The sequence below is a fragment of the Ursus arctos genome, unplaced genomic scaffold, assembly GCF_023065955.2.
Source record: "Ursus arctos isolate Adak ecotype North America unplaced genomic scaffold, UrsArc2.0 scaffold_3, whole genome shotgun sequence".
NCBI classification, from domain to species: domain Eukaryota; kingdom Metazoa; phylum Chordata; class Mammalia; order Carnivora; family Ursidae; genus Ursus; species Ursus arctos.
In genome coordinates this window covers 17,856,214-17,880,632 of record NW_026622985.1, presented here as the reverse complement: position 1 = coordinate 17,880,632, position 24,419 = coordinate 17,856,214, and the positions used below count along the sequence as shown (strand labels likewise).

Here is a 24,419-nt window from a genome sequence, read left to right as displayed (position 1 = left end):
TTTTCTACTTTTCTTACATTATTTTTCCTTCTTACAGCTTTTTAAAATTATATAAAATATGCGTAACATAAAACTCTTAATTTTAGCCATTTTTAAAGTGTACAGTTCTACAGCACTGAATACATTCGTATTGTGTGTAACCATCAGGACGACCTGCCCCCAGAACCTTTACATCTTCCTCAACTGAAACTGCACACATTAAAGACCTCCCATCTCCTGGCAACCACTGCTCTACTTTATGTGGGAACCTAACTATTCTAGGTACTTCGTGTAAGAGGAATTACACAGTATCTGTCCTTTTGTGACTGGCTTATTTCATTTAGCATAAAAGTTCTCGAGGTCTATTCATGTTGTAGCATGTGTAGAATTTCCTTCCTGTCAAAGCTGAAGGATTCTCCATCGTACCTATGTAACATTCATCTGTTAATGGACACTTGGTTGCTTCCACATTTTGGTTGTTATGAATACTCTAAAAAACATGAGTGTGTAAATATTTGTTGAGTGTTTGCTTTCACTTCTTTTGGGTAGATATTCAAAAATGGAATTTATGGATCACATGGTGATTCTACATTTGATGTTCTGAAGAATTACCATATCATTTTCCACAGAGGCTGGTCCATTTTATATTCCCCCCAGCAATGCACAAGGGTTCCCATTTCTCCACATCTTCACCAACACTTGTTTTTTTTTAAATAATGGTCTTTTTAACGGGTATAAAAAATTATCTCATTACGGTTTTGATTTGAATTTCCTTAATGATTACTAATATTGAGCATCTTTTCATTATTTGTTTATTAGTCATTTGTATTTCTTCTTTGATGGAAGGTCTATTCAAGTTCCTTGCCCATTTTTAATCAAGTTGTTTTCTTATTGTTGAGTTGTAGGAACTCTATGTGTTTTGGATATTAACCCCTCATCAGATATATAATTTGCAAATATTTTCTCCCATTCTGTGGACTGCTTTTTCATTCTGTTGATAGCGTCCTTTGTATATAAGTATTTTTAATTTATGGAGTCCAACCTATTGTTCTATCCAAGAAATTGGCAATCAAATATCATGAGGTTTTCCCCTAATTTTATAGTTGTAGTAGGTTCAGGTCTTGGATCTATTTTGAGTTAATTCTTATAAATGGTGTGAGACAACGTGTAATGATGTGAAGGGTCCAACTTCATTTTTTAATATGTATATCCAATTTCCCCAACACAATTTGTTGAAAAGACTGTCCTCTCCCCATTGAATGGTCTTAGAGTTGCCCTTGTCGACAATCATTTGACCATATATGCAAGGATTTATTCCATTAAAAAAAAAAAAAACAGCTTTACTGGGGTATGACTCAAATATTCATATAATTCATCCATTTAAGTGCACGATTCAATGGCTTTTGGTATCCTCACAGAATTGTGTAACGTCACACAATCATTTTGGGACATTTTTATCACCCAAAAAGAAATCCTACACCCATCAGTAGTCTCTCTCCATTATCCCTCCCTCAGAGGTAGGCAATTGCTAACCAACTTTCTGTCTCTATGCATTTGCCTATTCTGAATAGTTCATATAAATGAATCCTATAATATCCTCCCTTTTGTGACTGGCTTCTTTCACTTAGCATGTTTTCAAGGTCCATCCATATTGTAGCAGGTGTCAGTACTCCATTCTCTTTTTATTGTTGAATAATATTCCATTGTATGGATACATCACATTTTCTTTATCCATGTATCAGTCGATGGACATCTGGGCTGTTTCCTTTTTTTTTTTTTTTTTGGCTGCTATAAACATTGGTGTAAATTTTTGTGTGAACACGTTTTCAATTCCTGAATATATACCTAGGAGGACAACAGCTGAGTCATATGGTAACTCTACATTTAACCTTTTGGGGACTGGCCAGGCTGTTACCCGTTTTACATTTCTACCAGCAGCACATGAGGGTTCCAACTTCTCCACATTCTCACCAGCACCTGTTATTGTCTGTCTTTTTGATTTTAGCTATCATCGTGGATATGAAGTGATAGCTCATTGTGGTTTTGAACTGCTTTTCCCTAACGATCAGTGATTCCCTAATGATGCGGAACATCTTTTTGTGTGCTTACTGGCCATTAGTCAATGTTCTTTGGAGAAATGTCTCCTCAGATCACTTGCCTATTTTTAGACAGTTATTTGTCCCTTTTGTCTTTGAGTTGTAAGAGTTCTTTAAAAACTTTGGCTATGTCATTCTTCCATCTTTAATCTATATACTAAGGTTTGTTTTGTTTTTTCCTTAGGAGGTCCTATGATGGTAATAGTGGGTGGCTCTGAAGCTAGAAAATATTCTTACATTATGGAAACTGTTGGTTTGGAATTTTGAATGGGCTATATACTGACTCTATATTTAGGGCCTGCAATGCAATTTTTGTTCCTTTCTGATAAATCTGATCTCATTTTCATTAGCCATTTTACATTATCTTTGGAGTATAATATTGGCAGGGTCCCATGGCTGTTCTTCTACCAAATTAATTCCAAATACAAAAGCTGATACAGGGGCACCTGGGTGGCTCAGTTGGTTGAGTGTCTGATTCTTGGTTTTGGCCCAGGTCATGATCTCAAGGTCATAAGACTGAGCCCCATGTTGGGCTCTGTGCTCAGGGCAGAGTCTGCATGAGATTCTCTCCCTCTCCCCCTGCCCCCGCTTGTGCTTGCTCTCTCTCTCTCTAAAATAAGTAAATAAAATCTTAAAAAAAAAAAGTTGATACAGCTTGGGGTGCCTGGCTGGCTCATCAGTGGAGCGTGTGACTCTTGATCTCAGGGTCATGAGTTTAAGCACCATGCTGGGCATGGAGTCTACTTAAAAAATAAATAAAATCCTATTTAAAACAAAACAAAATTAAAAAAACCAAAAGTTGATAGATACAGCCTTCCCTTAAATATTCTGTCCCATAATACGATTAACATCTTCACTATCTTTATCAATGTCTTCTTACCATTTAGCAAGATTGAAAACGTTATCATTTATTATCTAATGATAATGATCATTAGCTTTCTTCTCGGCAAAAATTCTTTCTCTGGTTAGTATGCTTTAGTATTAAAATATTCCTTTCTGCTTATTGAGCACTTACTATGTCCTAGACATAGCAATAGGTGCTGCAATAAATATCATGTCACGTCATTTTCACCACCTTGTGAAGTTAGCATTATGATCTCCATTTGATAGATGAGTAATCTGAGGTTCAGAACTGCCTGAGCTTTTAACCTTCAAAACACTGCATCAAAGAAGTAGAGGAAATACTACATGACAGATTTTTATCATTTTGTGCTTTCCTAAAACTTTATTTTTTTTAAAAGATTTTATTTGAGAGAGACTGAGTGTGTGCACAGGTGTGCGAGCAGGTAGAGGGGCAGAGGGAGAGGGAATCTCAGGCAGAGCCGCACTGAGTGTGGAGCCCTACACAGGGCTTGATCCTACGACCCTGAGATCATGACCTGAGCTAAAACCAAGTCAGACACCTAACCAAGTGAGCCACCCAGGCACCCCAACCATTTTGTGCTTTTAAAAATACAAGTTTGTGTAGTCAGCTGCTACAACCCCGCACGGTAAGTCAAGAAAAGTCCCCTGTTGCTAGGATTACTAGGGACCAACTAGTGAGCTCCAGCAGACCCCCAAGCCTAAATTTCACCTTTGCTAGAATATGGGTTTGAAACACAGGGAAGAACACAAACTACATAATCTCTCAAATCACTTCCAACTCGTAACTTCTATAATCCGAACTCCCATGAGAATGATTACTTTATGTAACAATCTACTGGACGCAGGACAGCATATACAGGTTTAGGTTTCCAAATCCAAGTAAGTAAGTATGTACGTATGTATTTAAAGTTTATTTATTTGGGTGCCTGGGTGGCTCAGTTGGTTAAGTGTCTGCCTTCATCTCAGGTCATGATCTCAGGGGCCTGGAATCAAGCCCTGCATGGGGTTCCCTGCTCAGCAGGCAGTCTGCTTCTCCCTCTGCCCCTCCCTCTGCTCATGCTCTCTCTCTCTCTCCCTCGAATAAATAAATAAAATCTTAAAAAAAATAAATTTAAGTAATCTCTACACCCGGTGTGGGGCTTGAACTCACGACCCTGAGATCAAGAGATCAAGAGCTGCACCCTCTTCCAACTGAGCTAGCCAGGCGCCCCTTTTGAAGTTTTTTCAAGTTTATTTAAGTAATCTCTACACCCAATGTGGTGCTCCAATGACCCCAAGATCAAAAGTCCAAGTATTTGTTGATGGGATTCCCACCCTAGCTCACCCTAGAGGGATTCCCTTTTTCCTGAAAGTGAATCAGAGTTCTTAAAATAAATTTTACCACGCTATTTCCGTCCTACACCACTTTCTTTAAGGGCGGGGGAAAGTGAAGATGAAAATTTAATAAACTGGAAAGCACTTGTTAATGGAGATCTCCAAATGCATCGTCTGTCAGGCTACCCAACAGCTTATTGAACTGAGCCAAGATTTACCTGTAAAGAAGGAACTAAAAAGAGAATCCCTGGATGGGTTATCAGGGATGAGAGAAAAACTTACCTTTCAGGTTATATCTTTTTCAACACTGATTTAATTTTTTATTGTTATTTTTGTATTAATTGGTATTATATTAAAAAACAAAAATTAGAAGAATGCTGTGGATCCGCTGATGAGACACACTGGCTCATTCGGCCCAGACATGAATAATTAAAAACAACAGCAACAAAAAACCTTTCTGCTTTTTTTCAGTGAGCTCATTCAGACAAAAGAAATTAAATACACACCTTCCAACTTGATATGTGGGGACAGCTGTAGTTCCAAATCTTTGCATTCCGTAGTAGTTAATAAATCCGATCTCCTTGAGAGAGTTCATAGCTTGCTGAACTTGCTCATCAGTTCCTGTTATATTTCTGTAGGGCCCAAGTTAGCCAGAGAAAAAACCGAGTCAAACACATTCAGGGACGCGTATCCTCAATGATAAGGCTTGGCTTCCGGGCCGTGTCCTTATCCCCTGCAGCTTTCTCTCTACCTGCTGAGGACTTTGTGTTTTAAAAAAAAAAACTGTGGCAAAATATACATAACATTAAATTGACCATTCTAGCCATTTTTAAGTACACAACATAGTGGCTGTAAGTACACCAACAGTGTTGTGCAACATTCTCCACTATCTACTTCCCGAACTTTCCACTCTTCCCACTCTGTACCCATAAACAGTACTCCCATGTCCCCCTCTTAGACTCCCCCGCCCCAGGTAACCTTTCTTCTACTTTCTCTGTCCGTGAATTTGCCCATCCTAGCTACTGCCTATAAGCGGAAGCACAGGCTCTTCGTCTCTTAACACCGTGCTTGAAGCACACGGCTCCTTTCCAAAGGAAGTGCTGAGTTTTGAGAGATGAGGGGATGTTGGTACCAACTCTCCAGCAGTATTTGCTCTCCCAGCCCTATCAGGCTCTGCTCGGCCTTCCCTCACTGCCACACCTGCTAGAACCGCTCACCTGGATTAATAATGGTTCCAAACAGATGTGAGGTGGCCCAGGGAGACCCTCTCTGGTCTGCATTCCTACCTGTAGGTCTTTACCTGAGGACAACGGTGAAGTGATTCCCTTGAAGCTCTCCCAGTTTCAGAGGGTTTTTCTGATAGCTGAAATTCCCCAGCTTAAAGTTCATCAAGCACTTGTTCAAGTGGGCAAGCCTTTGAGCAGTTATTCTAAAAAATATAAAATAAAAAAGGACCACCAAGAGGATCATGAAGTACCGCCTGACTGAAAAGGTCCTGGATACCCTACTACGTGAAACGACAGCTCGAAACAAGACCATGCCAAGCTACGAGGAGCCAAAACACAGGCGCCACGGCAGGTGGGCTGAGCATACTTTTCATCTCCCTCTGGACTATTTCTCCAGCAAAACGATACTGGTTCGATCTCACCGGATAGATTAACCTGGGCCACATTTATGTTCATAAAGTCTCATGTGATTTATAATGAGTAATGGAACAATCGTATCTGTGCAATTTGCTACTTTTTGTGAGGGAGAAGGGGAATAATAACAGAGCAATCCCATGCAACGGTAAGGACTGTTACTGCATTTTAAAGAAGAGTTAGTCCTATTTTTATCTATCAGAAAAATACTGTAATCTAAGAAAGATCGAAAATGTACAGAGAATAAGAAAAACAATGCAAACAGAGTTAAGATGGCGGAGGAGTAGGAGACACTGTTTTCAGCCGGTCCTCCGAGTCGAGGTGGATAGGTACCAGACCAGCCTAAACAACCACGGAACCAGCCTGAGACGCAGGAAGACACATCTGGATCTCTACAAATGAACATCTCCAGCGCTGAGTATTGAGGTACGAAGCGGGGAGCCATGAAACTGTGCACAGATATCGGAAGATAAACGGAAGGGGGAGGGAGCCGCCGCGTTCGGGTGCCGGGAAGCGGTAGCCACTTGCACGGGGGAGCGGGCGGGGCTCGCGGACGGCACCCGCAAAACAGCAGACTGAGACCGTGAGCCGGGTGCGCGCGCCACCAGGCATCTCACGGAACCCCGGAATCCCGGTGCGCTCACTGGATCCAGACTGAGACCGGGAGATCCGGGAGCGCGCGCGCGGGGGCGGCTGGCGGCATTAGAAACACAAAGGACAGAGACGCGCCGGCCCTGGAAGTGAGGGCAGGGACGCCGGGTGTGGGGCGCACATCCCGGGACGCTGCAGGGTTGAGCAGCACCACAGGAACAGAGTTAAAGTGGCCAGAACATTAGTAGAGAACGGGCCGCAATCCCTCTGTTCTGTGACAGAGGCTGAAATTCGGCCGCTGCTGCTCTGACTCTCAGAAGAGGCACAGCAAACCGCCAGGGAAAGCCGCCAGAGAACAAAAGCCTGGAAATACCGGCTCAGGGAGTGCCCATCCCCATCCCCCCTCGCAGGGGACGCGGAGACTACCCAAACAGGGCTGCCTGAGTATCGGCACGGCAGGCCCCTCCCCCAGAACACAGAAGGCAGGCTGAAAAATCAAGAAGCCCACAACCCGGGCGCCTGGGTGGCGCAGTCATTGAGCGCCTGCCTTCAGCTTAGGGCGTGATCCCGGCGTTCCGGAAAGGAGTCCCTCATCGGGGGAGTCCCACTCCCCTGCTTCTGTTCCCTCTCTCGCTGGTTGGCTGCCACATAAATAAATAAATAAAATCTTTAAAGAAGAAGCCCACATCCCTAAGATCCCTATAAAACAAGGGGCACGGCCTGGGACCCAGTCAATAATTTGGGCTCTGGAAACCCCGCAACCTCTCCTCATCAGAATGACAAGAAGGAGAAGCCCCCCCCAGCAAAGAAAAGACAGTGATTCTGTGGCCTCTGCAACAGAAATAATGGATATGGATGTAACCAAATTATCAGAAATGGAATTCAGAGTAACGATGGTCAAAATGATGAGTAGAATTGAAAAAACTATTAACGAAAAGATTACTGAGAATATAGAATCCCTAAGGACAGAAATGAGAGCGAATCTGACAGAAATTAAAAATTCTATGAGCCAAATGCAGGCAAAACTAGAGGCTCTGACGGCCAGGGTCGCAGAAGCAGAGGAACGGGTTAGTGAATTGGAGGATGGGTTAATAGAGGAAAAAATGAAAATAGAAGATGGTCTTAAAAAAATCCACGCCCACGAATGTAGATTACGGGAGATTACTGACTCAATGAAACGATCCAATGTTAGAATCATCGGCATCCCCGAGGGGGTGGAGAAAAACAGAGGTCTAGAAGAGATATTTGAACAAATTGTAGCTGAAAACTTCCCTAATCTAGCAAGGGAAACAAACATTCGTGTCCAAGAGGCAGAGAGGACCCCTCCCAAGCTCAACCATGACAAACCTACGCCACGTCACGTCATAGTGAAATTCGCAAATATTAGATGCAAGGATACAGTATTGAAAGCGGCCAGGGCAAAGAAATTTCTCACGTACCAAGGCAAAAGCATCAGAATTACGTCAGACCTGTCTACACAGACCTGGAATGAGAGAAAGGGTTGGGGGAGCATATTTAAAGCTCTTTCAGAGAAAAACATGCAGCCAAGGATCCTTTATCCAGCAAGGCTGTCATTCAGAATTGATGGAGAAATAAAGACATTTCAGAATCGCCAGTCACTAACCAATTTCGTAACCACGAAACCAGCCCTACAGGAGATATTACGGGGGGTTCTATAAAAGTAAAAAGGCCCCAAGAGTGATACAGAACAGAAAGTCACAGCCAATAGAAACAAAGACTTTACTGGCAACATGGCAACATTAAAATCATATCTCTCAGTAATCAGTCTTAATGTAAATGGTTTGAACCATCCCATAAAACGCCACAGGGTTGCAGATTGGATAAAAAGAAATGACCCATCCATTTGCTGTCTACAAGAGACTCATTTCAAACCCAAAGATGCATTCAGACTGAGAGTAAGGGGATGGAGTACCATCTTTCACGCAAATGGACCTCAAAAGAAAGCTGGGGTAGCAATTCTCGTATCAGATAAATTGGATTTTAAACTACAGACTATAGTTAGAGATGCAGAAGGGCACTATATTATTCTTAAGGGAAGTATTCAACAAGTGGATATGACAATTATAAATATATATGCCCCCAACAGGGGAGCAGCAAGATACACAAGCCAACTCTTAACCAGAATAAAGAGACATATAAATAAAAATACATTAATAGTAGGGGACCTCAACACTCCACTATCAGAAATAGACAGAACACCCTGGCAAAAACTAAGCAAAGAATCAAAGGCTTTGAATGCCATACTCGACGAGTTGGACCTCATAGATATATATAGAACACTACACCCCAGAACCAAAGAATACTCGTTCTATTCTAATGCCCATGGAACATTCTCAAGAATAGACCATGTTCTGGGACACAAAACAGGTCTCACCCGATACCAAAAGATTGAAATTATCCCCTGCATATTCTCAGACCACAACGCTCTGAAATTGGAACTCAACCACAAGGAAAAATTTGGAAGAAACTCAAACACTTGGAGACTAAGAACCATCCTGCTCAGGAATGACTCGATAAACCAGGAAATCAAAAATCAAATTAAACAATTTATGGAGACCAATGAGAATGAAAATACAACAGTCCAAAACCTATGGGATACTGCAAAGGCAGTCCTAAGGGGGAAATACATAGCCATCCAAGCCTCACTCAAAAGAATAGAAAAATCTAAAATGCAGTTTTTATATTCTCACCTCAAGAAGCTGGAACAGCAACAGAGGGACAGGCCTAATCCACGCACGAGGAAGCAGTTGACCAAAATTAGAGCTGAAATCAATCAAGCAGAAACCAGAAGTACAGTAGAGCAGATCAACAGGACTAGAAGCTGGTTCTTTGAGAGAATCAATAAAATTGACAGACCCCTGGCAAGACTTATCCAAAAGAAAAGAGAAAGGACCCAGATTATTAAAATTATGAACGAAAAAGGAGAGGTCACGACGAGCACCACTGAAATTGGAAGGATTATTAGAAATTTTTATCAACAGCTATATGCCAATAAACTAAGCAATCTGGAAGAGATGGAATCCTTCCTGGAAACCTATAAACTACCAAGATTGAAACCAGAAGAAATTGATTCCTTAAACAGGCCAATTAATTATGAAGAAATTGAGTCAGTGATAAACAACCTTCCAAATAACAAAACTCCAGGCCCAGACGGTTTTCCTGGGGAATTCTACCAAACATTCAAAGAAGAAATAATACCTATTCTCCTAAAGCTATTTCAAAAAATAGAAACAGAAGGAAAGCTACCAAACTCATTTTATGAGGCCAATATTACCTTGATCCCCAAACCAGGCAAAGACCCCATCAAAAAGGAGAATTACAGACCGATTTCCCTAATGAATATGGACGCCAAAATCCTCAACAAGATACTTGCTAATAGAATCCAACAGTACATTAAAAGGATTATCCATCACGATCAAGTGGGATTCATACCTGGGATGCAAGCGTGGTTCAATATTCGCAAATCAATCAGCGTGATACATCATATCAACAAGAAAAGACTCAGGAACCATATGATCCTCTCAATCGATGCCGAAAAAGCATTTGACAAAATACAGCATCCTTTCCTGATTAAAACCCTTCAGAGTGTAGGAATAGAAGGTACATTTCTCAATCTCATAAAAGCCATCTATGAAAAGCCTACTGCAAATATTATTCTCAATGGGGAAAAGCTGGAAGCCTTTCCCTTAAGATCAGGAACTCGACAAGGATGCCCACTCTCGCCACTATTATTCAACATAGTACTAGAAGTCCTTGCAACAGCAATCAGACGACAAAAAGGGATCAAAGGTATTCAAATTGGCAAAGAAGAAGTCAAAATGTCTCTCTTTGCAGATGACATGATACTCTATATGGAAAACCCAAAAGAAGCCACTCCCAAACTATTAGAAGTTATAGAGCAATTCAGTAACGTGGCAGGATACAAAATAAATGCTCAGAAATCAGTTGCATTTCTATACACGAATAACGAGACCGAAGAAAGAGAAATTAGGGAATCCATCCCATTTACAATAGCACCAAAAACCATACGTTACCTTGGAATTAACTTAACCAGAGACGTAAAGGACCTATATTCTAGAAACTATAAATCACTCTTAAAAGACATTGAGGAAGACATAAAAAGATGGAAAGATATTCCATGCTCATGGATTGGAAGAATTAACATAGTTAAAATGTCCATGCTACCCAGAGCAATCTACACTTTCAATGCTATCCCGATCAAAATACCAAGGACATTTTTCAAAGAACTGGAACAAACAGTCCTTAAATTTGTATGGAAACAGAAAAGGCCCCGAATCTCCAAGGAACTGTTGAAAAGGAAAAACAAAGCTGGGGGCATCACAATGCCAGATTTCGAGCTGTACTACAAAGCTGTGATCACAAAGACAGCATGGTACTGGCACAAAAACAGACACATAGACCAATGGAACAGAATAGAGAGCCCAGAAATGGACCCTCGGCTCTTTGGGCAACTAATATTTGATAAAGCAGGAAAAAACATCCGGTGGGAAAAAGACAGTCTCTTCAATAAATGGTGCTGGGAAAATTGGACAGCTACATGCAAGAGAATGAAACTTGACCACTATCTCACACCATACACAAAAATAAACTCCAAATGGATGAAAGACCTCGATGTGAGACAGGAATCCATCAAAATTCTAGAGGAGAACATAGGCAACAACCTCTACGACATCGGCCAAAGCAACCTTTTTCATGACACATCCCCAAAGGCAAGAGAAACAAAAGATAAAATGAATTTATGGGACTTCATCAAGATTAAAAGTTTCTGCACATCCAAGGAAACAGTCAGAAAAACTAAGAGGCAGCCCACGGAATGGGAGAATATATTTGCAAATAACACTACAGATAAAGGACTGGTATCCAAGATCTACAAAGAACTTCTCAAACTCAATACACGAGAAACAAATAAACAAATCAAAAAATGGGCAGAAGATATGAACAGACACTTTTCCAATGAAGACATACAAATGGCTAACAGACACATGAAAAAATGTTCAAAATCATTAGCCATCAAGGAAATTCAAATCAAAACCACACTGAGATACCACCTTACGCCAGTTAGAATGGCAAAAATAGACAAGGCAAGAAACAACAATTGTTGGAGAGGATGTGGAGAAAGGGGATCCCTCCTACATTGTTGGTGGGAATGCAAGTTGGTACAGCCACTCTGGAAAACAGTGTGGAGGTCCCTTAAAAAGTTAAAAATTGAGCTACCCTATGATCCAGCCATTGCACTACTGGGTATTTACCCCAAAGATACAGACGTAGTGAAGAGAAGGGCCATATGCACCCCAATGTTCATAGCAGCAATGTCCACAATAGCTAAATCGTGGAAGGAGCCGAGATGCCCTTCAACAGATGACTGGATTAAGAAGTTGTGGTCCATATATACAATGGAATATTACTCAGCTATCAGAAAGAACGAGTTCTCAACATTTGCTACAACATGGACAGCACTGGAGGAGATAATGCTAAGTGAAATAAATCAAGCAGAGAAAGACAACTATCATATGATTTCTCTCATCTATGGAACATAAGAACTAGGTTGATCGGTAGGGGAAGAAAGGGATAAAGAAAGGGGGGGTAATCAGAAGGGGGAATGAAACATGAGAGACTATGGACTATGAGAAACAAACTGAGGACTTCAGAGGGGAGGGGGGTGGGGGAATGGGATAGACCGGTGATGGGTAGTAAGGAGGGCACGTATTGCATGGTGCACTGGGTGTTATACACAACTAATGAATCATCAAGCCTTACATCGGAAACCGGGGATGTACTGTATGGTGACTAACATAATATAATAAAAAATCATTTAAAAAAAAAAAAAAAAAAAAAGAAAACCACAGACTGGGAAAAGACATTTTCATGGATTGTAATTTAAAAAAATTTATATCCAGAATTTGTAAAAAATAATCTTGTCAGTCATGAAGAAGATAATCCAACCGAAAAATGGATAAAAGATAGGAAGATATAATTCATGGAAGAAGCAGGTGAACAAGAAAGGGAACTCAGCCCTATCAGGCATGGGGGATGGGGAGGAGAGAGGAAGCAAACACACGTACAGGACGAGATACAGTTCTAGACCCACCAACTGGGAAAACAGTGACCTTAGTAAGTATGGGGGAGAATATGGAGCAAGAGCAAGTCTCATGTGCTGCTGGTAGGAATGCTAATTTGCGTAATCATTTCAGAGAGCGGTTTGACAAAATTTCTAGTTAATTTGAAGATGAACATCTTCAGCATTGAAATTCCATGCCTTGTATTCTGAGAAATGGAAGCAAATGTGCACAGAAAGACATAAGCAGGAATATCCAATGCAACATTTTTATACTGTAATAGAAAAGAATTGTAGGCAATTTAAATGTTCCATCAGTATCCCATCTTACAATGCAATAATTCAATAGACTACTATGCAAGTAAAGTTCATGAACTAGAGCTAAACATATCAACACAGATAAATCTCAAAAAGAAAATGTTAAGGGATAAAAAGATGTTGCAGGAGAATGTACATACAATATACAGTATCATTCCAATTTAAACTGTTTGAGACCACGCAAACTCTATGTACACACATATGTAGTTATGGATTTAAAAGTTTCATGGGAATAAACTCTACTCTAGGATGGTGTTTTGTCTCTAGGAAACGGGGCTGGGAAAGAGATCCAGGAAGAATCAGCAGGAACGGTACCGTAATGATTTATTATGATGATCACTGTTGGTAGCAGTGATGATGACGGACTGTTTCATAGTAAGTAAATACGGCAAATATTAAGATGTAATAAAATTGGGTGCCCTAAAAAAAAAAAAAAAAAAAAAAAAGAAAAACAATGCAGTTTCATCACCTGAAAAAAAAATCTGTTAATATCTAACTTTGCATTTCCTCCCACTTTTTAAACACATTAGATAGATAGATAGATAGATAGATAGATAGATAGATAGATATAGACAGATAGGGATAGAGATGGCATTCTACCATAAATTCGTACCTTGCTATCATTTTAAAGGTATAAGAATGGAGGGGCTGGGTGGCTCAATTGGTTAAGCATCTGCCTTCAGCTCAGGTCATGATCCTGAGGTCCTGGGATCGAGCCCCGTGTCATCGTAAAAGGAGTTCTCCCTCTCCCTCTGCCCTTCCCCGCTGCCCAAGTTCTCTCTTGCTCACTCCCTCTCTTAAAAAAAATCTTTAAAATGTATAAGGAAATTTTCATGAAAAATTCCTTAACTTCTTTAGTAGTAATTTATGTAGAAAAACAAATACAGAACTGAAAAACCTATGTCTTATCTCTATCCCTCAACACCTCTCCCCACCAGCAGCCCCTGTTAACAGTTTCTTGTGCATCCTTCCAGAAACACTTTCTGTATATAGAAGCATATGTGTACCTAAAGTCTCCTCCCTTTTAGGAAATTTTTTGTAAGCTCTTTATACATTGTATATATGGAAAAATACATGACTCGTAAGTGTTCTGCTGGAATGAATTTTCACAAAGTGAACATAACCATGTAACTAGCACCCAGAGCCTCCCTTTTAAAAAACAAATTTTGTTACATGATAAATTGTTCAGCATCTTTTTTTTTTTTTTTTTTAAGATTTATTTATTTTTAGAGAGAGAGAGAGTGCATGAGCAGGATGAGGGGCAGAGGGAGAGGGAAAGCACACTCCCTGCTCAGCGGGGAACCTGATGCAGGGCTTGATCTCCCAACGGAGATCATGACCTGAGCCGAAATCAGGAGTTGGATGCTTATCGAGCCACCCAGGCGCCCCAGCTCCTTGCCTTTTTTCCACCTAAAAATGCATTTCCGAGATTTGCTTTATCCACACAGTACTTCTGAGGCTGCCGCATTCTTAGTCCAGTTGCACGGGATGGCTGCTGTCCTACGTATTCAATGCTTTATCTGACCCCCTTTGATGGACATTTAAATTGCTACCTATCTTTTGCTATCACAAACAATTCTACAGTAAATATCCTTACATATACTTCTCTGTTCATCTATACATAGTGCATGTCTGAAATAAATTCCTAGGTGTGGGAGGTGTGGATTTTAAATTTTAATCCCTACTGCCCTCCAAAAAAGTTTTATCAATTTATGCTCACACTATTAACATGTAAGTGCCTACTGCCTCGTCCCTGTGTCTACTCCCATAGCCAATTATAAACCTTTTTGAGGTCTGCCAGACCGTTAAAAATGGTATTTCCTTGGTTTTTATTTGCACACTTCCTGTTGTGAGGTTAAACATTTCTGCATATGTTGGCTGTGAACTGCCTGTCTGTCCTGTTACCTATTTTTTTACCTATTTTGGATTGTTACTATTTTTCTTACTGTTTTCACAGAGTAAGGAAATCTGTCCTTTACCACATAGTTTGCAAATATTATCTCCCATTTTGTGAGTTTATTTTTTAAAAGAGTCTATTTATTTGAGAGAGAGCATGAGCTGGGGAGAGAGCTGAGCAGGGAGCCCAACGTGGGGCTCAATCCCAGGACCATGGGATCATGACCTGAGCCAAAGGCAGACACTTCACTGACTGAGCTACCCGGGCGCTCTGAGTTTAGTTAACTTATAGTAGTTTATACATTAGAAAATTTCCCACTTGTTTTATTTTAAAAAATTCAGAACTGGAGAAAAATGGCAACACTGTAACCTTATACTTCCCAGGAGATTTACCAATTGCTAACTTTCCCCCCCAACTTTATATATCTCTTTCTAATCTATGAACACCGCACACATTACACACATATGCACAAACATAAACACAAATGTAAGATCTAAATACTTCACTGAAAGATTTTGAGTGTGTTGCAGATATCACACCTTACCCCTAGTGACCCCTGTGTGTCTCCTAGACGCCTCCCCAAGCAGGTCACACTCAGGAAGCCTAACGTGAATTCAACACTACTGACAGGCAGTGCATATCCACACTCACCCAATTACCTGATAACATCCTTTCGATTTTTTTTTTAAGCTCCCTGAACTGAGGATCTAACCAAGGGACCACACACTGCTATTGTGACGTCCAGTTAGTGTCCACTAAGCTGTCTGGATCGGCCCAGCCTTTTGCTTTCTGTTGGTATCTGACTTTTAGCAGAATCCAGGCCAGCTGTTTCACACCATGACTTTACATGCGGATTTCACTGCTTCCTCGTGATTAGATTCAGATAAACACATTACTTAGGTGAGGCTATGGCCTTTACAGTGTATCCCAGCAGAAGGCAATAATGTTCAGTTTGTCCATCACCGATGGTGATAAATTAATCACTGGGTTAGAATGGTATGTGCTAGTTTTTTCCAGTGTAAAGGGGCCTTTCCTCCTAGGTGGATTATCCTGTTCCCCATAGTCTTTCATCCGTCTGTTCAGGCACCCCAGGATTCTTCCTGCCTGAAGCAAAAACTAGTGTGTTGATGTGAAAGTGTTTTTCTCTATCTACCATTCCTCCTCAGATGGCGTTCTTTCATAAATAAGGACGAAAAAGTAAAATTTTAGTTATTCTCATGAATCTCTTTTTTTTAAATAGTTCTAAGGCTCGGGTGCCTGGGTGGCTCAGTCAGTTAAGCGTCTGCCTTCAGCTCAGGTCATGATACTGCGGTCATGGGATCCAGCCCCATGTCCGGCTCCCTGCTCAGTGGGGAGTCTGCCTCTCCCTCTCTTCTCGCTCTGTCAAATAAATAAAATCTTGAAAAAAAAGAATAGTTCTGAGGCTTAAGACAGAGAAACGGTATCCCTAGCCAGTGATCATTTTTTTTAAAGTTTCCCAAGAGCAAATAGAGTCCTTCGACAGTTTTTGGTTTTGTTTTGTTTTCAGTAAAAAGGGCACCTTTCCTTTTTTCCTTTTGGCTTCCTGGTAGTGATTACTTCCTATCACACCTCATTCAGAGCTGGCCTCCACGCATTCACCAGCACACTAATCTTCACTACGGGGGTGTTCTAAGTTTACACTGGTTGTGGGTGGGGGGGAATAAAAAGACCTCGGGGCACTGCTGTTCCAGGGGCGTTGAGTGGAAGCTTCTGTTCCTCCTTCCCCAGTCCACTTCTGATGCCAAAAGTGGGTCCCTTACGAAGGAGGGGGCTACGAGAGAGGTCACGCTGACTCGGGAAGGTTTTCCTGCTCTCGCCTGGGCTTTAAATCATGGAGGTCTCCTCATCCTAAGCAACAAGGAGGTGAAGGAAAGAACAGGGAAAGTGTTTTTCACACACAAACTGGCAACCATGTCAGCAGCTGCTCAGTGGCGTGGGCTCCACATTTTAAATTAACAGTATCACACACACGCCTTTCTGCTTTATGGCCTTTTAGAAAAGCAGACTGTGGAGTATAAAAACTGCACCAAGGAACTGGCTACAAAAAATATACATATTTATTTGCCTGCATCTGTGTGCAGTGATACTGTGGCTGGTGCTGCTTTTGAACTGGCTTTGTTAATATCTGGCAAAGCGGAGTCACGGCTTTGCAAGCCATTCCCAGTGATCTCCTTCTTTGCTTCAAATAAAAGTTTTCTTTATGCGAGAAAAAAAAAAATCTGACAAAGCACTGCCACGTGACCTACTCAGTGGAGACATACAAAAGCATCATCACTGATTCTTTTGTGCAGTTTTTTCTTTTTATGTTTAAGTTTTTGATTCACCTGGAATTTATTTAGAATAGGGAACTGAGGTAAGGAGCCAATTTTTTTTTCTTAGATGGCTAGTCAGTTATCTCAACAACATTCATTGACTCAACCATTTTTTTCTCTGATTTATTTTTTAAAATTTTATTTATTTGACAGAGAGAGAGAAAGATGGAGATACCACAAGCAGGGGGAGCGGCGGAGGGAGAAGCAGGCTCCCCGCTGAGCAGAGAGCCCGATGCGGGACTCGATCCCAGGACCCTGAGATTATGACCTGAGCCAAAGGCAGATGCTTAACAGATTGAGCCACCCAGGGAACCCCGTCTGCTGATTTTACTTTATTTTTTAAAGATTTTATTTATTTGACAGAGAGAGAACAGCGAGAGAGGGAACACAAGCAGGGGGAGTGGGAGAGGGAGAAGCAAGCCTCCCACTGAGCAGGGAGCCCAATGTGGGGCTGGATCCCAGGACCTTGGGATCATGACCTGAGCAGAAGGCAGATGCTTAATGACTAAGCCACTCGGGCACCCCGCTCGGCTAACTTTAAATGCTACTTTGAATACATACTAAATCTGTGGGTGGATCTGGGTTTCTAATTATTCTACCAATTTATGTGCCAAGATCAAACTGCTTTAACTGTAATATTTCTAGAATATGCTCTAATATATACTGAGGTTAATTCCCCTTTGCTAGTGACTTTTTCCAGAATTTCTATAGCCAGTTTTCATCTCAAGTTTCCTACATTTGCTTTATGATTAACTTAAACAATACCATTGTACTGTTATTCTCTCTAGTAGCAGCATAAATGTATACATTTATTCAAGAAGAAAAGACATTTATATGTACCTAAGAACAGGTTGTATCATTCATTCATTCATTCTTTTACATCTCTCAATAGTATATCAAAATTTTCTTCATAAAAATCCTATATATATAAAAAAATGTTCCTACGTACATTCTTTTTTTTCCTTTTGTGTAAAAAAACTTCTTTTCCATTATAATTTCTAACTAGCTATTGTCTTCATATTACGTTTTGTACATTAATCTTTTTTATCTTATATAACTTTCAGTCAACTCTTTGGAGTAGAAATAATTATCAATGACAAAAACTGCGATTTGGCCATCTCCCTTTTAATTTTTACAACACCTATTTCTTAAAAAAAATTTTAGGGACGCCTGGGTGGCTCAGGTGGTTAAGCGCCTGCCTTTGCCTCAGGTCATGATCCCAGGATCCTGGGACTGAGTCCCACAACAGGCTCCCTGCTCAGTGGGGAGCCTGCTTTTCCCTCTGCCTGTTCTGCCTGCTCTGCCTCCCACTCCCCCTGCTTGGGCTCACGCTCTTGCTCTCTCTCTCACAAATAAATAAGTAAAATCTTTTTTAAAAAAATGTATAAAAAAATATTTTTTTAAGATTTTTTTTTTTTTTGAAGTAATCTCTACACCCGACAGGGGGCTCGAACTCACAACCTCAAGATCAAGAGTCGCATATTCAGGGGCGCCTGGGTGGCACAGCGGTTGGGCATCTGCCTTCGGCTCAGGGCGTGATCCCGGCGTTCTGGGATCGAGCCCCACATCAGGCTCCTCCGCTATGAGCCTGCTTCTTCCTCTCCCACTCCCCCTGCTTGTGTTCCCTCTCTCGCTGGCTGTCTCTATCTCTGTCAAATAAATAAATAAAATCTTTAAAAAAAAAAAGAGTCGCGTATTCTACTGATTGAGCCAGCCAGGTGACCCTTCTTAATTTTGTTTGTTTGCATTATAGTCCAGAACAACAAAAAAAGAGTGGTAATAGTGTGATCATCTTTATTTATTTTGTTCTGGCTCTAAATGAAATCCTTCTGGTATTTCCTCAATAAATAAAACATTGGCTTTTCATTTGAGATTTTCATATTTTGTCATGTTAGAATATTTTTATATTGTTATGACAACTTACATCTCTACTTTAGTAAAAAGGTTTTGTTTTGTTTTTTTAAGGAATAATCTAATGTGGTGCACCTGGGTGGCTCAGTCGGTTGAGTGTCTGCCTTCAGCTCAGGTCACAATCTCAGGGTCCTGGGATCAAGCCCCTCATCGGGCTCCCTGCTCAGCAAGAAGCCTGCTTCTCCCTCTCCCTCTGCTCCTCCCCCTGCTTGTGCTCTCTGTCAAATAAATAAATAAAATCTTAAAAAAAAAAAAAGAGAAAGAAAGAATCTAACATGGTTGAAAACAATGCTTGAAACTTACTTATTTAACCATTCATTTTATTTAAGATTCTCCGATTTGGGCTATTTGGGTTGTTCACAATTTTTGAAAATCACAAATAATGCTGCATGTTACATCATTGTGCATATGATGGTTTTAACTTTCTCTAAATTCAGATTTCCTCCGAATAGACATCTACTCTGAGAACTACAACAAACGTATTTGTGCTTCGCCGTGTGGAATGACACACTTCACACTCTGGACTGTTTTCCAGGACTAGTCCTTGAGCTCATTCCTGCTGTCAGGAGCCATGTTCCGGCTTTGGCCTGGAAATGCAGGCGCTGGGGGCGGGTGTGTGTCTGGATGTGGAGCCGGGGAACCGGGGCCGGCATGAAAGGCCGAGCTCTGCCCCAAGTGCCTGGTCTATACACCCAAAGTAGCTCATCACGGAAGCAGCCCCACACAGGTGTGCGTCTCTGCCCTGCAGTCTCTGAGGTCCCAACGTTACAGGAAAAACTGATGGCAAAGTTTCTTAGTCCTTAGTTAAAAACATGCCGTTCACTGAGTTCAACTGTTTAAAATTCATCTATATAAGACCAGCTAGCCAATTCATCACATGAAACTCTCTTTTTCTTTGCTGAAGATTTCCCTATACTTTCTGAAGACACTCAATCACCCCTTTGCTGCATATCAATCAGTATACTTGTTTCCTAGCTCAGTATGTGCAAAAGCAGCCTGACCAAATTTCTTGAGGAAAAAAATCTGTCATTGCCCCATTGATTAATATAAAATGTAGGAAGCTAGCCAGAGAAGCTGGGAAATAAGCAGAGCTCCTACTCCATTATCCCCCCTCACCACATCCAATCCGAGGACCAAACGTTATAAAGCAGGTCTAGTTCAGCCCTGGCAAGCCGCTCAGAGGCGGCAGGTCCAGGAGAAAAGGCACCAGGTCCTTATCTGCATATGTATGCGGACAGTGGCACAAATTCATCCAGGAATTATATCCCAAGGAGTCCAGGAAGCAGAGGATCAGAAGGGCCAGAGTGAGGACGAGGACGACAGAGCCCCTCTTTGGTCAGGAACTGCTATTGCAGAAACAAACAACAGTTAAGCCAACTTGGCAGCTCTGGAGAGGCTCTGGAGAGTACTCCCTGATAGCCATGCAAGTACCTGACAGCTCTGTTGTTTTTTGGGTTTTTTTTGAGATAAAATTAATATACCCTAAAATTTATCACTTTAACCATTATGAAGTATTCAGTTCGGTGGCTTTTAGTATATTCAGAATGTTGTGCAACTGTTACCACTATCTAATCCCAGAACATTTCCATCACCCCAAACAAAACCCTACACCTATTAACCCCATTCCCTCTCCCTGCAGCCCCTGTCAACCACTCATGTACTCTGTCTCTATACATTTCCCTATTATGGACATTTCATATAAATGTAATCGTGTATGTGGCCTTTTGTGTCTGACTTCTTTTACTTAGCATCATGCTTTTAAGATTCATCCATGTTGGGGGGCACCTGGGTGGCTCAGTCATTAAGTGTCTGTCTTTGGCTCAGGGCGTGATCCCAGAGTCCTGGGATCGAGCCCCGCATCGGGCTTCCTGCTCTGCTGGGAACCTGCTTCTTCCTCTCCCACTCTCCCTGCTTGTGTTCCCTCTCTTGCTGTCTGTCTCTCTCTGTCAAATAAATAAAAAAAAATCTTAAAAAAAAAAAAAAAAGATTCATCCATGTTGGGCACCTGGGTGGCTCAGCCATTAAATGTCTGCTTTCGGCTCAGGTCATGATCCCAAGGTCCTGGGATTGAGCCCCACATCAGGCTACCTGTTCAGCGGGCAGTCGGCTTCTCCCTCTGCCCCCTCCCCCAGCTCATACTTGCTCTCTTTCTCAAATAAATAAATCAAATCTTAAAAAAAAAGACCCGTCCATATTGTAATATATGTCAGTACTTATTTCTTTTTATGGCTGACGCACACTCTGTTGCCTCTTCTCAAACACACAACAGACACATATTTCTGAATCCCGCTGGCACAGCAGAAAGCAAGAGGTATACTCATTCTTACAGGACGGGCGCTCCCTGAGCAGAGGTTGAATGGTGTTGACGGTATCTTCATGACACTGCTCACAGTTTTAATTCTGATGATCTTCGACAGAGCTCTACGGTTGTAAAATCATAGCGAATTCTGTGACTAACTTGGGACTACTAAAAACCTCACTTTTAAACATCAGGAGCCAACCTAAGCAACACATTGCACAAAAAGCCTTTATTAACAAAGCCAGCAAAACACTGGCCCAGGCTCAGAAAGGAGACTGGCAGGAAGAGGCAGGAAAAGAAACAAATCATTCTGAACGAGGCTGTTCCTGCTGGAGATCCTGTTAAAATTACGAGGTGGCTGGAGAGTTATAACGAAGCTGAAAAGAAACGCTGCTTATCCCTCGGAATGAGCGATTCAGCAATAATTAAAACCCCCGTGTGGCAGAGTGGGTTTATCCTGTCTACCCGTTCTCACGGGAAAGGCCAAACTGCCTGGCCCTGTGTATCCATTAAGCAAACGAAGGGTGTCGCCTGCATCCGCGAGATAAGTGCTATGTGCTTTCCAAAGGCCAACGCTTAGGTGTCTAATATAGTTTCTTACTAAGTCAACAGGAAGATGAGAAAAGCAGCAAAGGGCTATGGAGACAGAGCAGCACTATGATGAAGTATGACACCTGGTGGCTACCAAGAAGAGAAAGAAATATCTTCACTACAAATAGTCAAAGATTTCACATCATATAATGCAGTATAAAATAATGAGATGCCCATTTTTGACCCTCAAATTAGCAAAGGATTTTTTTTTTTTTAAAAACCATAACACTTGTTAGGGAGGATTCTGGGGAAGCAAAATAAAGGTGATAAATTGGTACCACCTTTCCGTCAGGCAATTTGGCTTTCCTAACAAAACCCCAAAACCTCGAGTTTCATATTTCCTTTAAATCAGAATTCCACTGCTAAGCTTATCTTTTTAAAAAGATTTTATTTTGGGGGGCACCTGAGTGGCTCAGTTGTTAAGCGTCTGCCTTCGGCTCAGGACGTTATCCCAGGGTCCTGGGATCCAGCCCCACATCGGGCTCCCTGCTCTGCTGGGAGCCTGCTTCTCCCTCTCTCACTCCCCCAGCTTGTGTTCCCTCTCTCACTGGCTCTGTCAAATAAATAAATAAAATCTTTAAACAAAAAAAAAAAGATTTTATTTATTTATTTGAAAGTGAGAAATCACAAGCAGGGGGAGCAGCAGGCAGAGGACAGGGAAAAGCAGACTCCTCGCTGAGCTAGGAGCCCTACACGAGACTCAATCCCAGGACCCTGGGATCATGACCTGAGAAGAAGGCAGATGCTTAACCGACTGAGCCACGCAGGCCCCCTCTCTGCTAAGTTTATCTTAATGAAGTTTTCACAGATGTGGGCCAAGATTTAGCTACCAATATGTCTGTCATGGAATTGCTTATAATAGCAAGAAATGGGAAACAATGTCAACATCCAAAAATAGAGTAACAGTTCAGAAATTAGGATTCACCATATCTTAAATATCTTTTGCTATGTACTAAAAGTGAAAGAGGTATATCATTTACTGTTCACAAGAAAACATTTTATATAAATATTTCAGTTCACAAGGAAAAAAGAGTCCCCCACAAAAATATACCAAGCTGTGAACAAGGCAATCTCTAAGGGAGTACAATTACGGCAAAACTTTCATTTTCTACCTAATTCCTTCTGTGAGGAAAATAAAACAACTAACTCATTTATTTCATATTAAAAAGATATTATCTTTAAGTAATCTCCACACCCGGCATGGTGCTCGAACTCACAACCTGGATATCAAGAGTTGCACGCTCTACTGACTGAGCCAGCCAGGTGCTCCGAACTTATTATTTTTTTAACTTATTTTTTAACTTAGATGAAAAAAATCTGCAGAACCAGCCAGAAAGCACAGGAGTTGACTACAACGATATTTTAGATACTGAGCATGGAAACACCAGAGCCCCTGAGTCCCCGCTGTTCCCCCTAACCCTTCAGAGTTTCTGGCTAGCCCACTGGCCCACTACCTGCAGCGGCAGTTTCAAATCCTCACGCCCTTTTCAAGTTCCCTTCCCCACTCCTGCCCCTCCACTCAGCAGAAGACTCCACAGTCTGTGCATCAACAGGACAGAAAAGAACAAGCCACCACGCAGAACATCTTCAGCTGTCTCCTGCCGCTCTCTTTCAAACCCGTCAACGTGTGCACACACCGTCAGTGACGTCACAGAGAGATGTTCTCACTCTGCTTTCACGACTACATCATGCCTCCATCCCAAGGTCAAGGAGGAAAAGGGCTGGAAAATCCATTAGGATACAACCAGATGCTTAATCCCGTCACCATTTCAAGTGATGGGAAAGAAGGAGACTACAGGGGATCGTGGGGTGAAGAGGAAAGGCGCCTCAAACTCTTAATGAAAGGATAAGGGGGTTACAAATCAATATACATATTTAAGTGGGGACAGCAAGCGCAGAGGACTTCCTTTGTCATTACAGTATAATTAACGTGTGGTAACTGTACATATTCCAAATGTACAAGATTTATCATGTAAATAAGCCCATGAACCCATCACCACATTCAAGATAATGAATATACGCATAACCCTCAGAAGTTTCCTCCTGCCCCTTTTTCTTCCTCCCACCACTCCTTACCTTGGGGTGTGTGTGTTGGTATGTGCGTGTCTGTGTGTGTGCATAAGATGAAAGCCTGAATTTGTCTGACTTCACGTGGCTATAAATTCATCTCTTCCCCTTCCTTTCACTCAACTGGCTGGGTTCAGAGCCCCCAGGACACGGTAACAGCCCCGAACTCCAGGGTCACCCACTTGCTCTCATTACAACCCCTAGTCCTGCCTCTCAACACAATGCCCTCCGTTTAGATCATGGTCAAGTCCAAGATCCACACCACGACCTACAGGGCCCCTGAGGATCCTGATTTCTTGCGAGCTCCCACAAGACTAAAGTACCTGCCAGGTACCAAATGTGTGGTGCTCCCCAACTCCTTTCCAGCATCTTTTCATGAGGTATTTTCTTGGTTTAAACAAGCAACCCTAGACCCTCCACAG

General features: G+C 41.6%; 1 protein-coding gene across 1 annotated transcript in view; it reads right to left on the bottom strand.

Annotated features, from left to right (window-relative positions):
* Positions 1 to 24,419, bottom strand: part of PUS7 (pseudouridine synthase 7) — a 59,811-nt gene that overhangs the window by 12,544 nt on the left and 22,848 nt on the right. The window contains exons 8-9 of the mRNA XM_026503878.4: positions 5,554 to 5,682; positions 4,760 to 4,885 (exon numbers count right to left, since the gene is read on the bottom strand). Of these exons, the coding sequence (XP_026359663.1) occupies positions 4,760 to 4,885; positions 5,554 to 5,682 (255 nt within the window). The remainder of the gene's footprint in view (positions 1 to 4,759; positions 4,886 to 5,553; positions 5,683 to 24,419) is intronic.